The following is a 19,679-nucleotide window of genomic DNA, read 5'->3' as shown; positions in this document are numbered from 1 at the left end:
CTCCCCAGTAGTGCAATACTTGTATCTCAGCACTCTACCTCAGAGCTGTGTGTAGAGGCACTCAGCACAGACACACACATATACAGATACAGATACACATACATACACAGAATAATTTCAAATGTTGTCCAGCAGATTTCTGTGCTGTTTGTGTAGCTTGAACATGCAGACTGTAGGATGAAACTTTTCTTCCTTTGACTCCATACGGTAAAATGCATCATTCCGTTTCACAAAGCAAAGACGCGGATGTGCTTTGGTCTCTGCCAAAAGGAGTGTAAGAACAGAGGATGCACAAAAATCACTGAGCACACCAAAATGGATCTTTTTTTAATAATCGCCTTGTCGCACTGTGGTAAGCTTTGAGTGTATCTTTTGTGTCTGAACAAGCTCGACGCAAACACAGAAGACATTTTTTAGGCTCCCAGCAGGATTCTTTAAAAGTTTTAAAAATGAATAATACCCCTTCTCCACATGGCATCCTCAGTCAGCATTACAGAATAGAAGGCAATAAAGTAATCTCCAGTGTGCACCATCAAGCTCAGGCTTCTGCTTCTGCTGCCTAATTTTTTTTTCTTTTTTTTTTTTTTAAATAAAAGCGCTGAAACATGCAGGAATGTGACAAATGACAGGGAAAAACCTGAAACCTATGACCTCCTTGCTTTAGCATGTCGGTATGCTTTTGGTCCATCTGGTCCCTTAAAGCAAGTCAGTGCAAAGTTGTTATGAGTGATCACTTTATTCCTATAAACCTATAGTATGAAGCCTTCCTATTCTCATGGGAGCACCCTGTTTGAACTCTGATGGAACCTTACTAAGATACTGTGTGTTGTGTTTTTTCCTTTAATGTGCCAGCCATCTGTGTGACACTTCCATAAATAATTTGTATTTCTGTAAACCACGCATTTGTCAGTAGGATCTATTTTTTTTTTCTTAAACCATGTGAAGGCTGATTATTCAATGGTATGGCAAAGCTGTGCAGTGACCTCTAGAAAGACGAGTGTCTGAACACCCACTGCCTGACACTGAGATTGCACAATCGCAACACATTCTTGGATATAAATATTCTGTACGTTTTCAATTCAGATACTAATAAAGTTCAACTCTGAAGCGAATATTATCTCCTCGTTAGTGGGTGTAAATTAAGAGACATATGGTATGTTTTGCTTAAATACAATATACCAGAGAGGAGACTTGCAAGACTTTGGTCTACACACACACACACACACACACACACACACACACACACACACACACACACACACACACACTGGATACACTGGATACTATAGAGGTAATGCCAAAGCCATACCAGCTTGGACGTCGGCCGAATTAACAGGAATCAGGTGTTGAGGAGCCAGGACACACCGATGCGAAGTGGGCTAAAGAAGGAGGCATAGGACTGGTGAGTGTCAGAAAAGCTGTCCAGAATGAAACAACAAACATCGACGAGTACATCAGGAAGATGGCCACAACTGACCACGTGCTTAGTGAATACCTCAGGCAGCAGAAACCCAAGAAAGAAGAGGAGGAACCATTGTGGAAAGACAGGCCCCTGCATGGTATGTGCCACCAGCAGATAGAGGAAGTGGCTGATATCTAAAAATCCTACCAAGCTGGACTGAAAGAAAGCACAGAGGCACTAATCATGGCAGCACAGGAACAAGCTCTGAGCACAAGATCCATAGAGGCTGAGGTCTATCACACCAAGCAAGACCCCAGGTGCAGGCTGTGTAAGGATGCCCCTGAGACAATTCAGCACATACAGTGGCTTGCAAAAGTATTTGACCCCCTTGAACTTTTCCACATTTTGTCACATTACAGCCACAAACATGAATCAATTTTATTGGAATTCCACGTCAAAGACCAATACAAAGTGGTGTACACGTGAGAAGTGGAACAAAAATCATACATGATTCCAAACATTTTTTACAGATAAATAACTGCAAAGTGGGGTGTGCGTAATTATTCAGCCCCCTGAGTCAATACTTTGTAGAACCACCTTTTGCTGCAATTACAGCTGCCAGTCTTTTAGGGTATGTCTCTACCAGCTTTGCACATCTAGAGACTGAAATCTTTGCCCATTCTTCTTTACAAAAACGTTCCAGCTCAGTAAGATTAGATGGACAGCGTCTGTGAACAGTAGTTTTCAGATCTTGCCACAGATTCTCGATTGGATTTAGATCTGGACTTTGACTGGGCCATTCTAACACATGGATATGTTTTGTTTTAAACCATTCCCTCGTTGCCCTGGCTTTATGTTTAGGGCCGTTCTCCTGCTGGAAGGTGAACCTCCGCCCCAGTCTCAAGTCTTTTGCAGACTCCAAGAGGTTTTCTTCCAAGATTGCCCTGTATTTGGCTCAACCCATCTTCCCATCAACTCTGACCAGCTTCCCTGTACCTGCTGAAGAGAAGCACCCCCAGAGCATGATGGTGCCACCACCATATTCAACAGTGGGGATGGTGTGTTCAGAGTGATGTGCTGTGTTAGTTTTCCTCCACACATAGCGTTTTGCATTTTGGCCAAAAAGTTCCATTTTGGTCTCATCTGACCAGAGCACCTTCTTCCACATGTTTGCTGTGTCCCCCACATGGCTTGTGGCAAACTGCAAACAGGACTTCTTATGGTTTTCTGTTAACAATGGCTTTCTTCTTGCCACTCTTCCATAAAGGCCAACTTTGTGCAGTGCACGACTAATAGTTGTCCTATGGACAGATTCCCCCACCTGAGCTGTAGATCTCTGCAGGTCGTCCAGAGTCACCATGGGCCTCTTGGCTGCATTTCTGATCAGCGCTCTCCTTGTTCGGCCTGTGAGTTTAGGTGGACGGCCTTGTCTTGGTAGGTTTACAGTTGTGCCATACTCCTTCCATTTCTGAATGATCGCTTGAACAGTGCTCCGTGGGATGTTCAAGGCTTGGGAAATCTTTTTGTAGCCTAAGCCTGCTTTAAATTTCTCAATAACTTTATCCCTGACCTGTCTGGTGTATTCTTTGGACTTCATGGTGTTGTTGCTCCCAACATTCTCTTAGACAACCTCTGAGGCCGTCACAGAGCAGCTGTATTTGTACTGACATTAGATTACACACAGGTGCACTCTATTTAGTCATTAGCACTCATCAGGCAATGTCTATGGGCACTCAGACCAAAGGGGGCTGAATAATTACGCACACCCCACTTTGCAGTTATTTATTTGTAAAAAATGTTTGGAATCATGTATGATTTTCATTCCACTTCTCACGTGTACACCACTTTGTGTTGGTCTTTCACGTGGAATTCCAATAAATTGATTCATGTTTGTGGCTGTAATGTGACAAAATGTGGAAAAGTTCAAGGGGGCCAAATACTTTTGCAAGCCACTGTAACAGCAAGGTGCAAGATGCTAGCAGGCAGGGCATACATGGAACGCCATAACCAAGTGGCCGGCATAGTATTCAGGAACATCTGTTCCGAGTATGGCCTGGAAGTCCTATGGTCAAAATAGGACAAGAATAACTGAGCTAAGATCCTGTGGGACTTCCAGATAAAGACGGACAAACTGGTGATGGCTAACCAACCAGAATATAGTAGTGATGGACAAGGAGAGGACGATGGCCATAGTGATAGATATAGCTATTGCGAGTGATAGCAGCATCAGCAAGAAGGAACACGAGAAGCTCAAGAAAGACCACTGGCTGAGAGAAGAACTCAAAGAGAAGGCAACAGTGGTCCCAGTGATAATCTGAGCACTAGGTGCAATGACCCCTAGGCTAGGCGAGTGGCTCAATCAGATCCCAGTAACAACATCCAAGATCTCTGTCCAGAAGAGCGCAGTCCTAGGAACAACAAAGATACTGCCCACGACTCGCATGTTCCCAGGCCCGAGCTTGAAGGATAAAGACCACCTGATACAGGATACATCTTATCTTTAAGATCTTAACTCTTAGCATACAACATCGTACTTTAAGGTATTTAATCTTAAAGTACAACAGAGCACTCTCAGACTGGAGACTCTCAGACTTCCTAGATTATATGAAAATAAAATGGGCGGCAGAGCATTCAGCCTTAAGACCCCTCTTCTGTGGAACCAATTCCCTGTTTGGATACGGGAAAGAGAAATGATAAAAACAAACTTTTATTAGGCTTAAGCCTTTCTTTTTTGATAGAGCTTATAGTTAGGGCTGGATCAGGTGACCCTGAACCCTCCCTTAGTTACCCTGCAATACGCCGAGGCTGCTAGGGGCTGGAGGTTTCTTCTTGGTAAAAGGGGGTTTTTCCTTCCAGCTTTTTCTATGTTTGCTCGCTTATAGAGGGTACTCAGATTGTTAAGGTTTTCTCTGTTTATCTTACAGTATAAAACACCTTGAGGCAACTGTTATTGAGATTTACACTATATAAATGAATTGTATTGAGCTAAACTGATTTGGACTGAAACAACATTTTGTCTATTTAGTTCAAATTTAAAAAAACACAAGCGTAAATTTGAGTTTTTACCGATATTTCTTGAAAGGGTGCAATAACATCTTGGCATCGCCAATACTTCTAACAGCTAGTAACAATGGAAACAGGACTCAAGAGAGCAACGCAGACTCGGGAGGAAAAGCACAAAAAGCCAGACTTTACTTGGAAAAAAGGGTTTGTATATGGGTAATCAATCAGAGGGAGGAAAACAAGTCTGCCATAGAGTGAGCAGAGGGAGGAACCAGGGAAAACAGGCAGAGTAAAAAGAAGAAAAAAAAAACACTAGGAGACTAAGAAAAAAACAACAACAACAAAGGCTGTCTCAGTGCTTAAGACACTCCAGCCCATCTGGCACAGACAGAGAGGGGAAGACACAGACCAAGTACACAAAGTTGGTAACATGGTTAAATACAGGTGATGCACATTAGGAAAGGCGCAAAGATCACAATGGCGGGAAACACCTAAGGGCAGGAAGTGAAGTGTCTGAATCAAAGGAGGCTCGAAGTGTACAAGCATGGCTTAAGGAAATGAGAGCTCACATTAGTCGGCAGCCTAGTGTGACAACAGCATATGTATGTAATTAACTTTGTGAGGTAAGTTCATAGAATAATTCAATTGTGGTGGCCTAACAGTATAATTTATATATGCATTTTTCTTCTTATTAGCTACAGCATGTTTTATTATTAAGCTCCATTTAATATTGACAAAGGCAGACTTTGTTGGCTGGTCATACTAACATTGACTTTGGGGCTTTTAGAATTCCTTTTAATGTGAATTTCCTCTTCGGTGAGAGTCCACCCTTATGGCAAAATCCCCATGAAGTTTTTTTTAAGCAATTTGCATATTGCAAATTCTACTTTTGTAGAAACAAGTGTTTCATGCAGAGCTCACAGCACTTTCCCTTTTTCAGAAAAATGCCACAACGCATTATTTATTGATTTCAGGTGAGAAATCAAAGAATGTTTTCTATTACTTCAAATATAAAAGCCTCACAGTCTCATAAGCCTGGACTCTTTTCTTCTTTTCCATTTCAATCACTACCTGACTTTCTCTCTAAAGAAAACTGGCAGCTTCATATGCGTTGTCTACTTCACGCTGCACATTTTCTGCTTTAAAGCTCTGCGATATTCTGAGGCCCTTCACTCACAGCAGGGGGACTCAGTGTTACAGAAACAATGTTTGCCACCCTTCCATCCTTCCTACCATTTAGCGAGTGCATATATGAGCAGCTAAACAGCCTTCCTCTTTATCAAGTGAAACAGTGCATGAAATTCAGATTTTAGTTCTGACTACGTGCTGACTCTGGCGCACACTTGATTGTTAGAAAGATTTCTGTCCCACTCTGTCACACGGCTTTGATGGAGAGAAAATCCAGTTTTACATGATCAGCTGTGGTTTCATGCTTTACAGTATTAAACATGTGCCCAGAAATAAGACTGGGGGAGGTTTGTAGCAAACCAAGTGTGTTTATCAGAGTGTTAAATCCTATCAAATATGCTTAGTTTCTCTTTGAATATATAGCTAATTTAACCTGGTTGATAAACATGTTGATGGTGAGGCCAGGCAACTAATGTTTTACTTCTGCTTAGTTATTTATCCCTCATTTCCCTCTAAGGTCAGTTTATTAATATATTATTCAGAAGCATCATCTAAAACCTGAGGATTGCCATCCATCTGCTAACATTGTGCCACAGGCAGGGAATAGATAAACAAACTGGATGTAGGGAGGGCTTAGCCGAGGAGCCCTGTGCTGAGGAAACTAGATACGAATAGAGGTTAGGGAGCCTGAAACAAATTTTATGCCAGGCCACTTATTATTAAGTTAGATAATCGTAAAGGATGTCGAGTGATTTGACTAGCAAGCTTAACTCATCACCATCATCACCTTAAAGAGGCTGGGCGATTCTTTTGATTTGGATTATCTTTTATTGTGTACCTTTTTGTGTATATAAAACCTCTGTAAAAATTACCAAGCCCAGATTCTAAAAGAATGTGAAAAATTATCTCCCAGAGAAATGTTTCCCATGTCACTTATTTATGTCACCATAGAAACAAGTATTAAACAGCTAGTCAATCACTTTTTACTTTTTGACGGGAGTAGTTTTTGCTTGTCTTCAGCTACAAGCATGGCAAATGCTTTGTTGACTATTGTATATGTATGATTCAAGTGTGTTATACTCCCAGTATATAAGATCATCTTTTCTTTAGAAAAATCCTTTGTGGTAGGACTTTATTGTGGCTGTTATTAGCATTACTGTGACTAGCTATAACCTAGCTATAGCCTGTGACCCAGGCTAATATTTAGGGACAGACAAAATTCATATTAAATGAAATATCAATTTTAAATCATCACATGATAATTGAATATGTTTCCTGGATAAAAATCGTAAGGTACAGCTGATAACTACACTCACTGAATTTGGTGACACATGTCCTTTTACCTTGTTTTCACCAGGCCAGCTGGTCACACCAGACTGGATAACAGACAGGAGATAAAACAAAAGGGTAAAAAAGATGTGCTGCTGTGATATATGGGGTAATACAAATTCCTGTTTTTATTCATCTTTTTCTTTTTGTAAAAAATGACTGCATGTCACCATAACCTGAGAATAATATTTACAAAAACAAAGGGCATGACACAAATATTGTCAAAAATGATTAGCATCATCAATAAATTGGGACACGTTACACATATGAGACACATGTGTATTCCAAATTTTCCAGTGCTGTCATATACTGGCTTGGTGAGAAGAGCAAATTAAATTGACACTACTGATGGATTGTCTAAAAAGGGAGAGTAATGGGTTTATTGTGGGAGGAAAGTGTTTCTGACAGCTAGCATCTGTTAATCCAGCAATGCAAAATAAAAGCCTAAAAAGTCATTTCTCCATGCTTTTGTCATTATCTGAAAAATATAGCAAATAAACACCAGGCCTCAACTTCAAAATATGAGCCCAATCAACACCTTTCTGACAGTGTTAAGGGTGTTATTCACGCTGTAACACCTTTACCTTTAAGGATTTTGGGAGACATAGCTTGACATAGCTTAAAATAAATACATCTCAACTGATGTCCCACCAGTATATATCTAGACAGTGGAAGCTTGTTAACATCTCTCGTGCAGGACATATTTATTAAACTGGCAGTATAAACATTTATATAAAAACACTCAAATGCTAATCTAATCATAACACGGTATATGAGAAGTTCCACTTTGGGCTCTGGTGCTCACTCCTCAACAGAAACAGTTAAAATTTACAAAATCTTATCCAAGCACTGAGTCATGAATAGTGTTAGAAAGTCATTTAAAAAAATACATTCTGGTGCAGAGATTATTAATCACTCAATTCTAGCAGCTAACCTTTGTAATTTCTAAAATATAATTACATGTTGTACTACATGTTTCAAGTAACCTAGTATTTTGTAAAAGACTTGCACACCTTATAGTGATCATTGATGTTAGACAGGCACTTTAAGTTCAATCTAAACTGAAATTACAATGAAAAAAAATGACTGGGTAGTAAAAGATTAATGTTATGAAGCTTCATTTTGCTTTATATTTTCATGTAGTTCCACTTTGAATGGCACTTAAAGAATCAAAGAACAAAGATTAATGTGCAGAAAAGTGAACATTAGTCAATTAATTGAACTAATGAATAAAAAGTGAGCTATTATACTCACTAAGAAAACCAAAAGAGAGTGGGTTCGTATTAGCTAAAAAGGCATGGAGAAGTGATAGCTCTTGGAAAAAGTTAAGGATATGCAGTTCTCTTCTATTTTCTCGTCTATAAGGTTCTCACTGCTGTCTTTGTTCAGGGGGTGCTTGATTATTACAGTGTGTCTTAAAAGCATTAAATCATGGTGATCAAAACAGACCACTGCGATTATCTGGCATTAAGCTCAAGTCTCTATCTTGACATTGGAAAAAAGGCTTCACATAACATTGACGTAGTTTTTGTGGTTTAATCAAGTCTGGAGTTTTGAGAGCGCGGGGCGGTCTGGCCAGACGGCTGGAGCAATGCACGAAGGTGATATTTGAGACTATGTGTTGAAAGTCGAGCTTGCTCTCTCTTTCCAGCATGAATTGAGAGGTGATATTTCTGCAATATGTGTCCAGTTTCTGCTCTATGAAAAGACTGCATTAACAAAGACAAATGACATCTGATAAAACTTGTTGTTGTCACCTGAACTGACGCTAACCTCAGGCAAGTTAGTGAGATATAACAGGAAAAAGCAATGTGTGTTATACTGTAGCAGAAAAGTATAAACACTTCTAGATACATAGGTAGATATCCTTTGAGGTAGATACATATTACGATATACATTAATCATTTGTCCTTCCCACAGTGATAATGCTACTAACACAAATACAAGTGATAGGGAGACAATCTACAGTGTTCATTTATAAAAATATCTTTTACATTAAAAATGTTTCAATATCAAATTTTCATCAGACTAACATAAACCTGTCAAAGTCAAATAAGAATCATTTTAGTTCAGTATTTCCAATCTGTGTTTCATGTGTCTTTGCAGATGTAAAAGGATGGTACAATAAGACAACATTGAAAGGTCTGCTAAATGCCCTAATTTAGCTTAAACACAAATTCAAATGCTGGGAGGAAAAGATTGATTCAGTGGCAATTTTTACTTACCTGCTACTTACCTGGCATATCACTAGGTGCACTCATATTGGTTCGTTACTGTTACATGGCAATGAGTGAAATCAGTGGCCACTGTGACTTAAAGATTGGAGAGGACAGTTGGAAAACAAAACATTTTCACTGTTTCCCCAGTTAGCAAATAATCTCTACTTTCTTTAACCTCCTAAGACCCGAAGTCTTCAATGGCATGCATTTTTAATTTCTCTTCAATATTTGGGTTGATTGGCACCTAATGAATGTAAAAACAAAGAATTACCAGATGTCTTTTTTTTTTTTTTTTTACCAAATCTTTGTTCCTGAGAAAAATGAGATTCACATATGAGGATATTTGTTTAAAATTTCAATAGCACAGTGGCAGTATAATGTCCTCGTAAGTGGATACCAGGCCCTTGTAGAGCAAAATGTAATATTTTGCTCTAGACAACCCAAAATGTGATGTCCACATATGTGAACGCCAGGTCCTAGGAGGTTAAAAAAAATGGCTCTCAGATTTTCTTAAAAATATTTTCTGCATGTTCAGGAGTTGTGCTTAGTCCCTTAGTTACAGTGGAAATAAATCTAAATGCTTCAGCATACTAAGACATTTAGGACAATTTGCTCCCAACTTTGTTTGGGGATGGCCCGTTCTGGTTAGAATATGACTGTGCAAGTTTTAATGAGAAAATGTGGTGTAAAAGGACTTGGCTGGCCTGTACAGATTTCCAACCTCAACTCGATAGGACAACTTTGGGATCAATTGGAGTGGGGACTGTGAGTCAGGCTTTCTCATCACATATCAATGTCTGACCTCACAAATGCATTTCTTGAATAGTCAAAAATTCTCATAAACACTCCTGAACCTTGTGGAAATCCTTCCAAGAAGAGATGAAGCTGCTATAGGTGCAAAGGTTAGGACCTAATGGATGAAGAATGGGATGTCACTCAAGTTCATATGAGTGTGGAGGCAGATGAGCGAATACTTTTGGCAGTAAAGTGTATATGTACTTGTAGATATCACAAGTAGATTAATTATTAGATTGTTTTATTTTTGTTTTTACATTGATTCTTTACTTGCTATGAAAAACATCACCAGGGCTGTGACTAAACAAATAAAAAATTAAACTGTCTCACGTACATTTAAACATTTCTTTACCAGAATGCTGAATTACAACCCATCAGATTCTCCCTTGTTTTAATGACAGAACTGTAATTAATTCTATAATGCCCTTTGTATCATATTTGACACATGAGTTTCTGAGACCTCTATCTCATCAACATGATCAATACTTGCCATAATTTCAAAATGTTAGGAACAAAATTCTTTTTTATTCTAAAATTAACATTGTTGTTGTTAACAAACAGTTGCCAAAAACACCTAATGTATCAAATGTGATACAAAAATATATCATACACAAAATGATATAGCAAAAAAAATTGTGAATTTTGTTATAAGGGTCAATAAACATCTCAGTTCCAAAAAATCAGAATTTTTGGGCTAATTTTTTGATGGGTTGGGTCTTACAGGGTTAAGGGCAATTGTAAATAAAATGCAGTTGTTTAGTTATGTCTCAAAAAGTACTTTGCAAGGAGTACCAACTACCTCTTGAGCTATGGCCCAGCCAGTGGAATGAACTGAACCATGTTATCCATGTGAATGGAGAACCTTATCTTCACCTTCTGGACAGAAACATTACTCTAAATGAATGCTAATGTTGCTCCTTGAAATGTTCACAGGCAAATGATTCCTAACAAGTCCGCAGCAATAACCGCATCCCTATCACAGACACTGTGCTTCAAGGTAGTCCTGCTGGACTATGGTGGCAAAAAAAAAAAACCCAACAGATTTAATGGTATATCATGTTTTTTTTCACTTTTTTTTTTGCAGTGTAATGTTTGAGTGAATCTTTATTTGCTTTTGTCTTGTGCTGCACCACATTAAATGCATACATGCAGAATATCAGCATAATGTAAAGAGACAGCAATTGCAGACAGCACAGCACAGCTGTAAAAATAGGCATAAAGAATTACACATAGCGATGTAAACAAAAAGCAGATGTTTTACGAGGTTGGAAATACATTCAACATGCTTGTAGACCTCGAGGATACGTATTATGTACTTTGTGAGCATATTTGAATGTAAACAAAAACCTGATTGTTTAAAAGCCTCCACAGGACACCTTTAATCACTGCATGACCATATTCATTATTACCAAAAAAAAGTCTCATAAATAGCATCAATTTACTTTAATATAGACAAGTTCACACATATCTACTTACATCATCTGTCATGCTTATGGTAAAGGGGTTCCTGGTGTTGTGGGTTACATAAGCCTGCCTTTGCTTTCACATACTGCAGGAGCCCACTCATATCAGTGGGTGACATCCCTCCAGGGAGAGTTATGCATCCCCAGGGAAGTGAGAGCATGTCATTGGTGCAAACGGTTGGCTAAGGCTCAGAGGGAGCGTTTTAATTGTAGCTTGTGTCATGTTGAAATAGTCAGTAAGGCTTTGGTGACAGAAAAGGTTGCCAGCAATAAATGGTGTTGTGTTACAAGTATGATGTGTTTTTACAGGTCTTCCAATGGTTACAGTGGCTCATGCTCTTTTTTGAAATGTGGAGAAATGAGGTCTTCTTCATGTTAAATGGATCTACGCCTTTGTTTTATTCAACACAATCGTGTTTTGGAGAATTGGGCTTTTATGCTATTTAAATAAAAAGTGCTTATGTGTACAATGCATTCAAACTTAGAATTATTACATTGAAAATACACAGGAGCAGGTTTGCGGTTTGTGGAGGCCGCCATGTTCCCAGCATCATATTTGAATATAGTGGCTGGTATGTGATTAGAGACTGGCCACATACTAGCATATTGCCAGAGAAGGGGTACTCTACACCAAAGAAGCGAAAATGTCATCCTCTTTCTCATAACCTCAGGCCTCATCTCCTGAACTGAAGCCAGGGCTCTAACACATGAAAATGTGCATAAACATGTTATTTATTCCCGATATTGTTGTAGTTACTTATTGTCAGCAGATTAGACATGCGACCCTAAGCAACAACAGTGACATGTTATAAGCCTACATTCTGCCAACTAATATTAGGCTGAATCATCCTAAAAATAATATTTTCTGATAAACTGATAAACAGTTTGATTACATTCTCACATCATATGAGAGTTTATTCAGTAAGGGTCAGACAGAGAGAGCAACAACCCGACACTGACAGCTGAGGTAAACAGTAGACTCCTACAGATAGGAGACAACTCTGGGGCAGCTCCAGAACCAGTCTAAACAATAGCAGAAACACAGGAACAGGTCTCTCTTGGCTAACTAAAATATGTTTGTCCTACAGCGACCACCGTAGCTAAGATTATGCACTATCCACATTATGGGATGGGAAGTTTTACACATACAAGACCATGTGGTTGAAAGGAAGCTTGTTATTTTCTCCTCAGATGTATGAAATACAACTGAGAGACAAAAAGTGCTTATTTTAAACATTTCAGGTTGTCCGTTCACCAAGTCTGAGACTAACAAATATGCAGTCCAATCAATCCACAGTTAATGCAAAAAGCTCTCCTGACTGTCATAAGTCATTTGAAATTATCTGTAATATTTCACATGCCAGTTAATTTGAAGGTAATTTCAGAGGCATTGTTTGTTCAGCTGAAAAGCAAAAGTCTAATTAATCTGCACGGGCTGCAGTGAACGGCAAATAGCTATTGTAAAGTCATTCCACACCTGAGAGGAAGTGTTCAGAATATTCTAATTGTATTCCCATTTCAGCTGTCAGCAAGAGTGACGAATAAGTTGCCAATCTGCTGACTGTGAGACAGATGAAATTGAACGTTCAAGCTTTGCGAGTGAATTTGAGGTTTAATCTTAGCATCCAGCCAGAAAATACTAATCCTTGTGATGAGTGTATGCATGTTCATTACCAGAAATGAAAGTATAAGCCAAGTGGAGAACAATCAGCGACAGCACTCACCACAAATAAAGTCTTTCCCCGAGTGCTTTATTTGCGCAGTAAAACTTTTCTATTGTCCCTGCCCTATCAATAGGGAGACAAGAGAGAATGCAAATCCAGAGCAACCAACCTCTACTCCACACTCAAGTGTGAGCTTAATTAGCTTCAGGAGCAGGTTTGTTGAACAAAAACATGAAGAGCCAGACATTGATCAAGGGAAAGGCTCGAAAGATAAAGCACCAATGGCAACCTGAGTTGTCTTTAATTAAAAGTAAAGGGTTTATCCTTGCAAACGGGAGCTGCTGGTCTCTAAAGGGCACTCCAATTACAGACTGAGACAAAAGGGAAAAAATCCACTGGAGTAGTGAGCTTGTCGTGTCAGAGTTTTGATTTGTGTGGTGTTACAAAAGCCATGTAAATTGATGCGTGTAAATTTGTTGTGTGCGTGTGTGTGCGTATGAGAGACAAATATATGTATAAACGGGTATTGTACTTGTAAAAATATGTAAGTGTCGGGTCAGCAAAGAGAGTCTGGTTATGATTTTCCATTCTTTGAAGATCTGTGTGTGTGTAACGTGTGCACGTGCAAGTGTGCTGGAGAAGGGTAGGGGCTGGGGTTGGAAAGAAGGCGTCCCTCTAGCGGTCCCTCCCCAGCCCTGCCCCTTCACATAGAGAAGTATCTTGTAGCAGGTCCCAAAACTGGAAACTCATTCAGTCTCTTCTGAATGGAGTGTCTTTAACACAACAGTGGAGGACTTAACTCTTCAGCAACGAAAATATGAGAGCCCTGCATCTGGTTTTTGTTGGTGCCTTCCTGAGTGTACTGCTCTGCCTCCCCAGCCCTGGTCATGGAGGTAAGTGCCACTGCAAATCCCTCTTTTAGTGTCCTGGCTCTCCCCTTCTGCTCCCATTTGTCAGAGATCCACAGAAAAAGATCAGATCACCATCTCTGTCTGAGGCTTCCCCTCTGCATAAATCCAACCATGGTTGGCTGACAAGTTAATCCCTCAAAACAAACCCAGTATCAACGTTATCCTTTACAGATGCTGCACTGGGCTACAAACTTTCTAAGTAACTCCACATCAGATCTTCAGTTGTCTCCCTTTTACTGTTGTTTATTCATTCTCACGGGACACATGTCACTCACTGTTGTAAAACCTTTTATATTCTTCGATGAAACTCAATACACTGAGGAAAAGATGAGCAATGGTCTGACCACTTGTCCAAAGGCTGGGGCAACATCTGTCGGCTTCTCCTCTATCGCATTTTTTCTTCTTTTTTTTTTCTTTTTTTTGCTTTCAAGTCTGTGGTGAGCTGAATGAGTGAGCGCATTTACCTTGGGAATGTTTGCATTGAAAGCGTGTTGCCAAAAGGCAGGAGGTAGAGAAGTTGAAGCCCTCTTAGCTGAGGTCCTGCTGCCGGCAGCAATGAATGGCTCTTTCAGAGGGGAAGTGCACAGTGGAAGGCAGAGCCGCTCCTTATCCAACAAGAGAGAAGAGAGATGAAAGTAGCAGTGAGAGAGAGAGAGAGAGAGAGAGAGAGAGAGAGAGAGGTGCTAGTAAACGAGTGAGAGAGGCAGTGTGTGTGCGTTTACAGGAAGCAGCTGCTTGATGGCCAAAGGATTATACAATGATCCCTTAGAGTAAAGAGGTACAGATATACTTTCTCACTATGATGAGCTAGTTTAGTCCTGCTGGATGCAAGTGCAGTTTGTGTGAGATGCAGAGTGCTGTGTGTCTTAATGGGAAATGAAACCCCCCTGTCTTCAAACAGCTTAAATAACTCACATTGCCACAAAGTTGTACACATGGCAAGTTGGCATGTTCAGCCTTGGACTTGAGCAGCTGTTGGGCCCATTGTTTTCCCCCTGCTGTCAGATTTTCAAACCCTTGCTGAAAATTCCACTCCAATTAAGTCTGGACAAATGTCTCCATTGGCAGCTAAAGTGAAAAAGTGTCCCTTGATCTGCATGTAGGAGTATTGCTTTGTTTTAGTGGCACATAGTCAAAGCTCGGCCGGGGAGCTGGACTCGGTTCTTCGGCACTGTGATCTGTTCACGGCAAGCATGAAAAGAGTCATCTGCCATTCTGTTTGCTCATTTCTAGATAAACCCCGCTGACGGGCGTGACAGTGACCCCTCTGCTGAAGAATTAGCTTTACACTGAGCAAACAGTGCTGTCTGAGTACAGAAAAATATGATTTGCTAGCGATTTATTTGCTAGCCTTTTGCATAACTGTAATTTATGTCTTTATTTAGATATAAAGTACACATTCACATGTTGGTGTTATAGTTACAGTAGCTTTGCAGTTCTCCACATTTTTAAAATGAAATGTTCCTTTGATTGAAAATGTGGCAGAATATAACACAAAAACTGCACCGGGGAACGATTTCTCCTCATCTAATTTTCTGCTGGCACAATCCTCTGTGCCTCAGTGTGAACAGCACTCACCCACTGACCCTAGAGAACTAAATGCTAATGTTGACCAGATGTACCAAGTCACTGATTAGATTTTGGCCCCCTCTGCTCTACAAAATGCCTGCCACAAGCTGTTGGGGGATTCTTCCATAGGCATCCTAGAAGGCTTACAGAGGGTTTCATTTCCTCCCAGTGTTTAAGTCTTCAGCTGTCACGGGACATGCACGCATGCACAGTGTCCAGATGCTTTGGTATTTTTTGTAGTCGTTTGCACCTTTCTACTGGGGATGCCCATACTGAAGTGGTAGACTTGTAGTCACTTTTATTGCAGTTCTCCAAGTCCAGAGAAATATAATCACTTCTGCCACAACAGCAGAAGCAAGCAGCACAGTGAGACGTCCACTATCACAACACTTTATATGAGCTTTCTTCTGTGGTGCAATATCCCATTTTCCAATTGAGTCTTATGCTGCTGTTTTTCATCCACTTAAATTGCTGTGAAAAAGTATTTGCTCTGTTTCTGATTTTTTTTTTTTTATTTAATGTCACACTTACCAAAAATCACCCCAAATTTTTTCATAGTACTCACGTGACATGTGAATTAATGCAAAATGCAGTTTTTAAAAGATGATTTTATTTATCAAGGCAGAAAAAAAGTCTTTCACATAACTCTGGAGGAATTCTGTCCCAATCTTCTTTGCAGAATACTTTTAATTCAGCCACTACCTGTTTAAGGTCATGCCAAAACATCTTGATTGGATTTAAGTCCAGACTTTGACTAGGCCACTCCAAAACCATTTTGTATTGCATGCTACTAACTTGCTGGTGTGTTTCGGATCATTGTCCTGCTGAATAACCCAAATGAGAGTGCGCTTGAGCTTCATGGCACAAACTGATGGCCAGATATTCTTTACTTCAGGATTTGTGAATAGAAAGCAGAATTCATGGTTCCGTCAATTACAGCAAGTCATCCAGATCCTGAAGCAGCAGAGCAGCCCCAGACAATCACATTACCACCACTATATTTGACTGTTACTATTATCTTTTTTTTCTATTAAATGGTGTGTTAGTTTAAAACCAGATGCTTTTCTAAAAATGTGGGAAATTGTGTTCTCTTTGGTCAGCAGTGTTTTGTTTTGTTTTTGCCTAGAAACACTCCCACATATGCCATTTTTGCCCAGTCACCTTCTTGTTTCTGAATCATGAACTCTGACCTTATCTGTAAGGCCAGTGGCAAGTAATGTCTGCAGTTCTAATACAAATTCCTGCAACAAAAGCGATATTTTTTGGACACACAGCCAGAAAATCTGTAGTATTCTGTATTCATTCGTTATGAGAGCACTTTTTTCATATCAAGAGAAACTCGCTTTATCATGGTTGTGTCTGAAATTGGACTTGACATGTTCCTGTTCTGAGTCTTTAAAACACCCTGCAGCTCTCTATCTGTTCAGCAGACTTTAAAGCTGCCCTTTAACAAAGTTTGGAAAAATTGGATGGGTAGTTATTTCCAAATCATAAATAGCTCCCCAGTGCATACACGTTGTTTGGTTGCCCTGGTAATAGAGTTTTTCCTCATTTTTCTGTCTGTTGATAAGTGCACAAAGTTTGATGTTCCTAAGGAAGTCACATCTACTGCCACTCCCACTGTTGGCTGTTATTTACTTATTTACTGATTTCCTTTTTTCTTGCAAATCTTTCTAAATTAGGTATCTTGTTTGTTGTCTTGTTTTGCTTTCTGAAAATCCATTTATGAGATGTAGGCATTTCTAAAATACAGATATGAACAGACAAGCCCCTGCTGGCAGAACAAATGCTGCTGTGCAAATTGCTGCCAATGAATATGTTATGAAATACATACCATCTATCATCGCAAAAGCACTGTTTGAATTCCCATATACCTAATTGAGGAAGCTTTTCCTAAATTGCTCAGATAACACACATTAAGAGAACATCTACTACAAACAATATCAAATATTTTATGCACATTTGTAAGTGTTTCAGAGATGTCTTTCTGCTGAATGTGTTTGCATTTTCAATTGCAAAGCTTAACGAAGGGATTTGCATCCCAAGACTGCATATGAGCTAGCTATCTCCCCATGGGTATAATGTTACTATGGTAACAAGAAAAAAAAAATAAATATGGAATTTGCCTCGGCTTTGTGAAGTGTCCGTATACAAGGCCTCCACATGTTCCTTGAGAGTTGGCAGGGAAAATGGTGTGACTACAAGTGTCTGCACAGAAGATTAATAAATCCAATATTTGTGCTGGGAAATTGATGAGATTAGCCTTTATTCCAGGTTGTACTGGTCCCGCAGACATGCTTCGTGACCCTTCCCTCAACTTTTAGTCTAAACACAACGTAAAGCTAAGATAGGATAGAAAAGTAGCTTTTGGAGTAAATGTAAACAAGAAAATCTGTGTTTATAAAAGGAGGGAAGAACACGCAGCTCCTCATCTGCCTTTTCTCTCTCAAGGGAGGACCAGGTGCTTGTAGCTCACAGTGAAATGCTTTTGTATTAAAACTGAGCGTCTTATATCCATGTTAGTGTTGTTAGTACACTGTCATAACAATGCTGGGTTCAACATTGCAGCTGACCAATCACGTTCTCTAAACTTAGAGTTAGCATTAGCCAAGAAGTTAGCTAATGCGATGAAAAGCTATCACAAGCAAACCAACATAAGTAACCTAAATTTGGCTGAAAGCAAAGCTAAGTTGGTAATATAGTTGTTGTTTTGCATAACTTCATAAAGAAAACTTTAGAAATGCTTACCATTTGTTCCAAAAGAGAGTTTTGTATAAAGAAAGACTTTTTTCCTCTTTTCCACCACAGTGCAGGGCAACGGCATCACAACATGACTTATCAGTTTCATGTTGATCCTAGTGGACCAACATCAGACACACCCATCCACTATATAGTGTTTGCTACATAGTGGACACAGTTAGAATAAGTAAACACTGTAACGGATAACAGCACAATCTATACACATTACTACCATATTAATCTATGCACACCTATTCATTTCTGCATACTTTACCGTAAATGTATCCACTTACAAAAGGATGAGAGAAACTGCAACTGTGCTACAAATCTTTTATGAATTATCATTATGCTTTTCATTTCATAAGCAAGCTACTTTCCACTAACACATTTACAGTTTAAATTGACCAGCTAAAATCTGTAATTTGAAAGTCATGCTGCTCTGGCATAGAAGGAGATGAGCCACTGCACGGTTGAAACATCTGAGGAGCATTATGCTTGCCAGGCACTCTCAAAGAGTAAGAAAATCAAATTAGCTCCATATCTGGTGTCTCTGTTTTGTTTTGTTTTTTTGGGGGTTTTTTTTTGGGGGGGGGGGGTTGTTTGTTTCATAACAGATAAACAGGCTGCAACACATGATGTCTCGATGGATGTAGCGCTCCTTCTTCTGTACACTACCTTTCATAGCGTCACTTCACTGCTTTGTAGTGCACTATAGGGGAAATTCACAGTCAAGATATAGAAGGCTTATGCACTTACATAGCGAATTGGTGGACAGTTCAGACACAGCCATGTTTTATTTCCCAAGAAAATATGAGCTATAATCTGCTTCAAAACACAATAATACAAATCCCATCATTGAGGAGAAAGCAGGGTTTTGTTATGTTGTTTTATCTTAACATTTGCCTTAAAGAAAACAAAAAAAACTCAACTCTGATTGCTTATGCACTGCAGACGAAGTGCATGTCATCAAAAACTTAAGTGCAGTATATGAGTGGCCCTTGTACTTGAGACAACATTCTGCTCACTGCCAAGCTCCTTCTTTAATGCGTCATGGAAATGAGACCCTTATTTCATCTCGAAGCATGGACGACTATCAATATTGATAATGTTTCTCGTATGATATAACCTTCCTCACTTCTGCCTGCCTGATGTTTCATCCTGCCACTTTCAGAGAGAAAGTTTCAGTGAGTCGTGGTTTATTAACTGCTTTTTTTTTTTTTTTTTAGGATTCTGGCCTGAGGCAAACATCATTGCGAGAATCCAAAATTAGCTGTATAGGCAACCTGCCTTACCCTGCTCCTTTCCTTTCTATAGCTTCATCTTGTTACTACAGGTATAATTTTATATTTGACCTGCAGCTACAGAATGAACAGCATGTCTGTTCAGTGATTACAGTGGCGGGCCAATAATAGAGTTTTTTAGAGGTTTGATTGCTGTAAAAGCAATAACTTCTGTCA

The 19,679-nt window shown here is 39.5% G+C and overlaps 1 protein-coding gene across 1 annotated transcript in view; it reads left to right on the top strand.

Moving 5' to 3' along the window:
- Window positions 1-13,757: 13,757 nt before the first annotated feature.
- cspg4 (chondroitin sulfate proteoglycan 4) overlaps window positions 13,758-19,679 on the top strand; it is a 72,885-nt gene continuing 66,963 nt past the window's right edge. Inside the window, exon 1 of the mRNA XM_080876383.1 lies at window positions 13,758-13,896. Within this exon, the coding sequence (XP_080732509.1) occupies window positions 13,821-13,896 (76 nt within the window). The 5' untranslated portion in view covers window positions 13,758-13,820. The remainder of the gene's footprint in view (window positions 13,897-19,679) is intronic.

Source organism: Rhamphochromis sp. 'chilingali' (assembly GCF_963969265.1).
Source record: "Rhamphochromis sp. 'chilingali' genome assembly, chromosome: 2".
NCBI lineage: Eukaryota > Metazoa > Chordata > Actinopteri > Cichliformes > Cichlidae > Rhamphochromis > Rhamphochromis sp. 'chilingali'.
The sequence above is the reverse complement of the archived record's forward strand: the minus strand, read 5'-3'. Positions and strand labels throughout refer to the sequence as shown.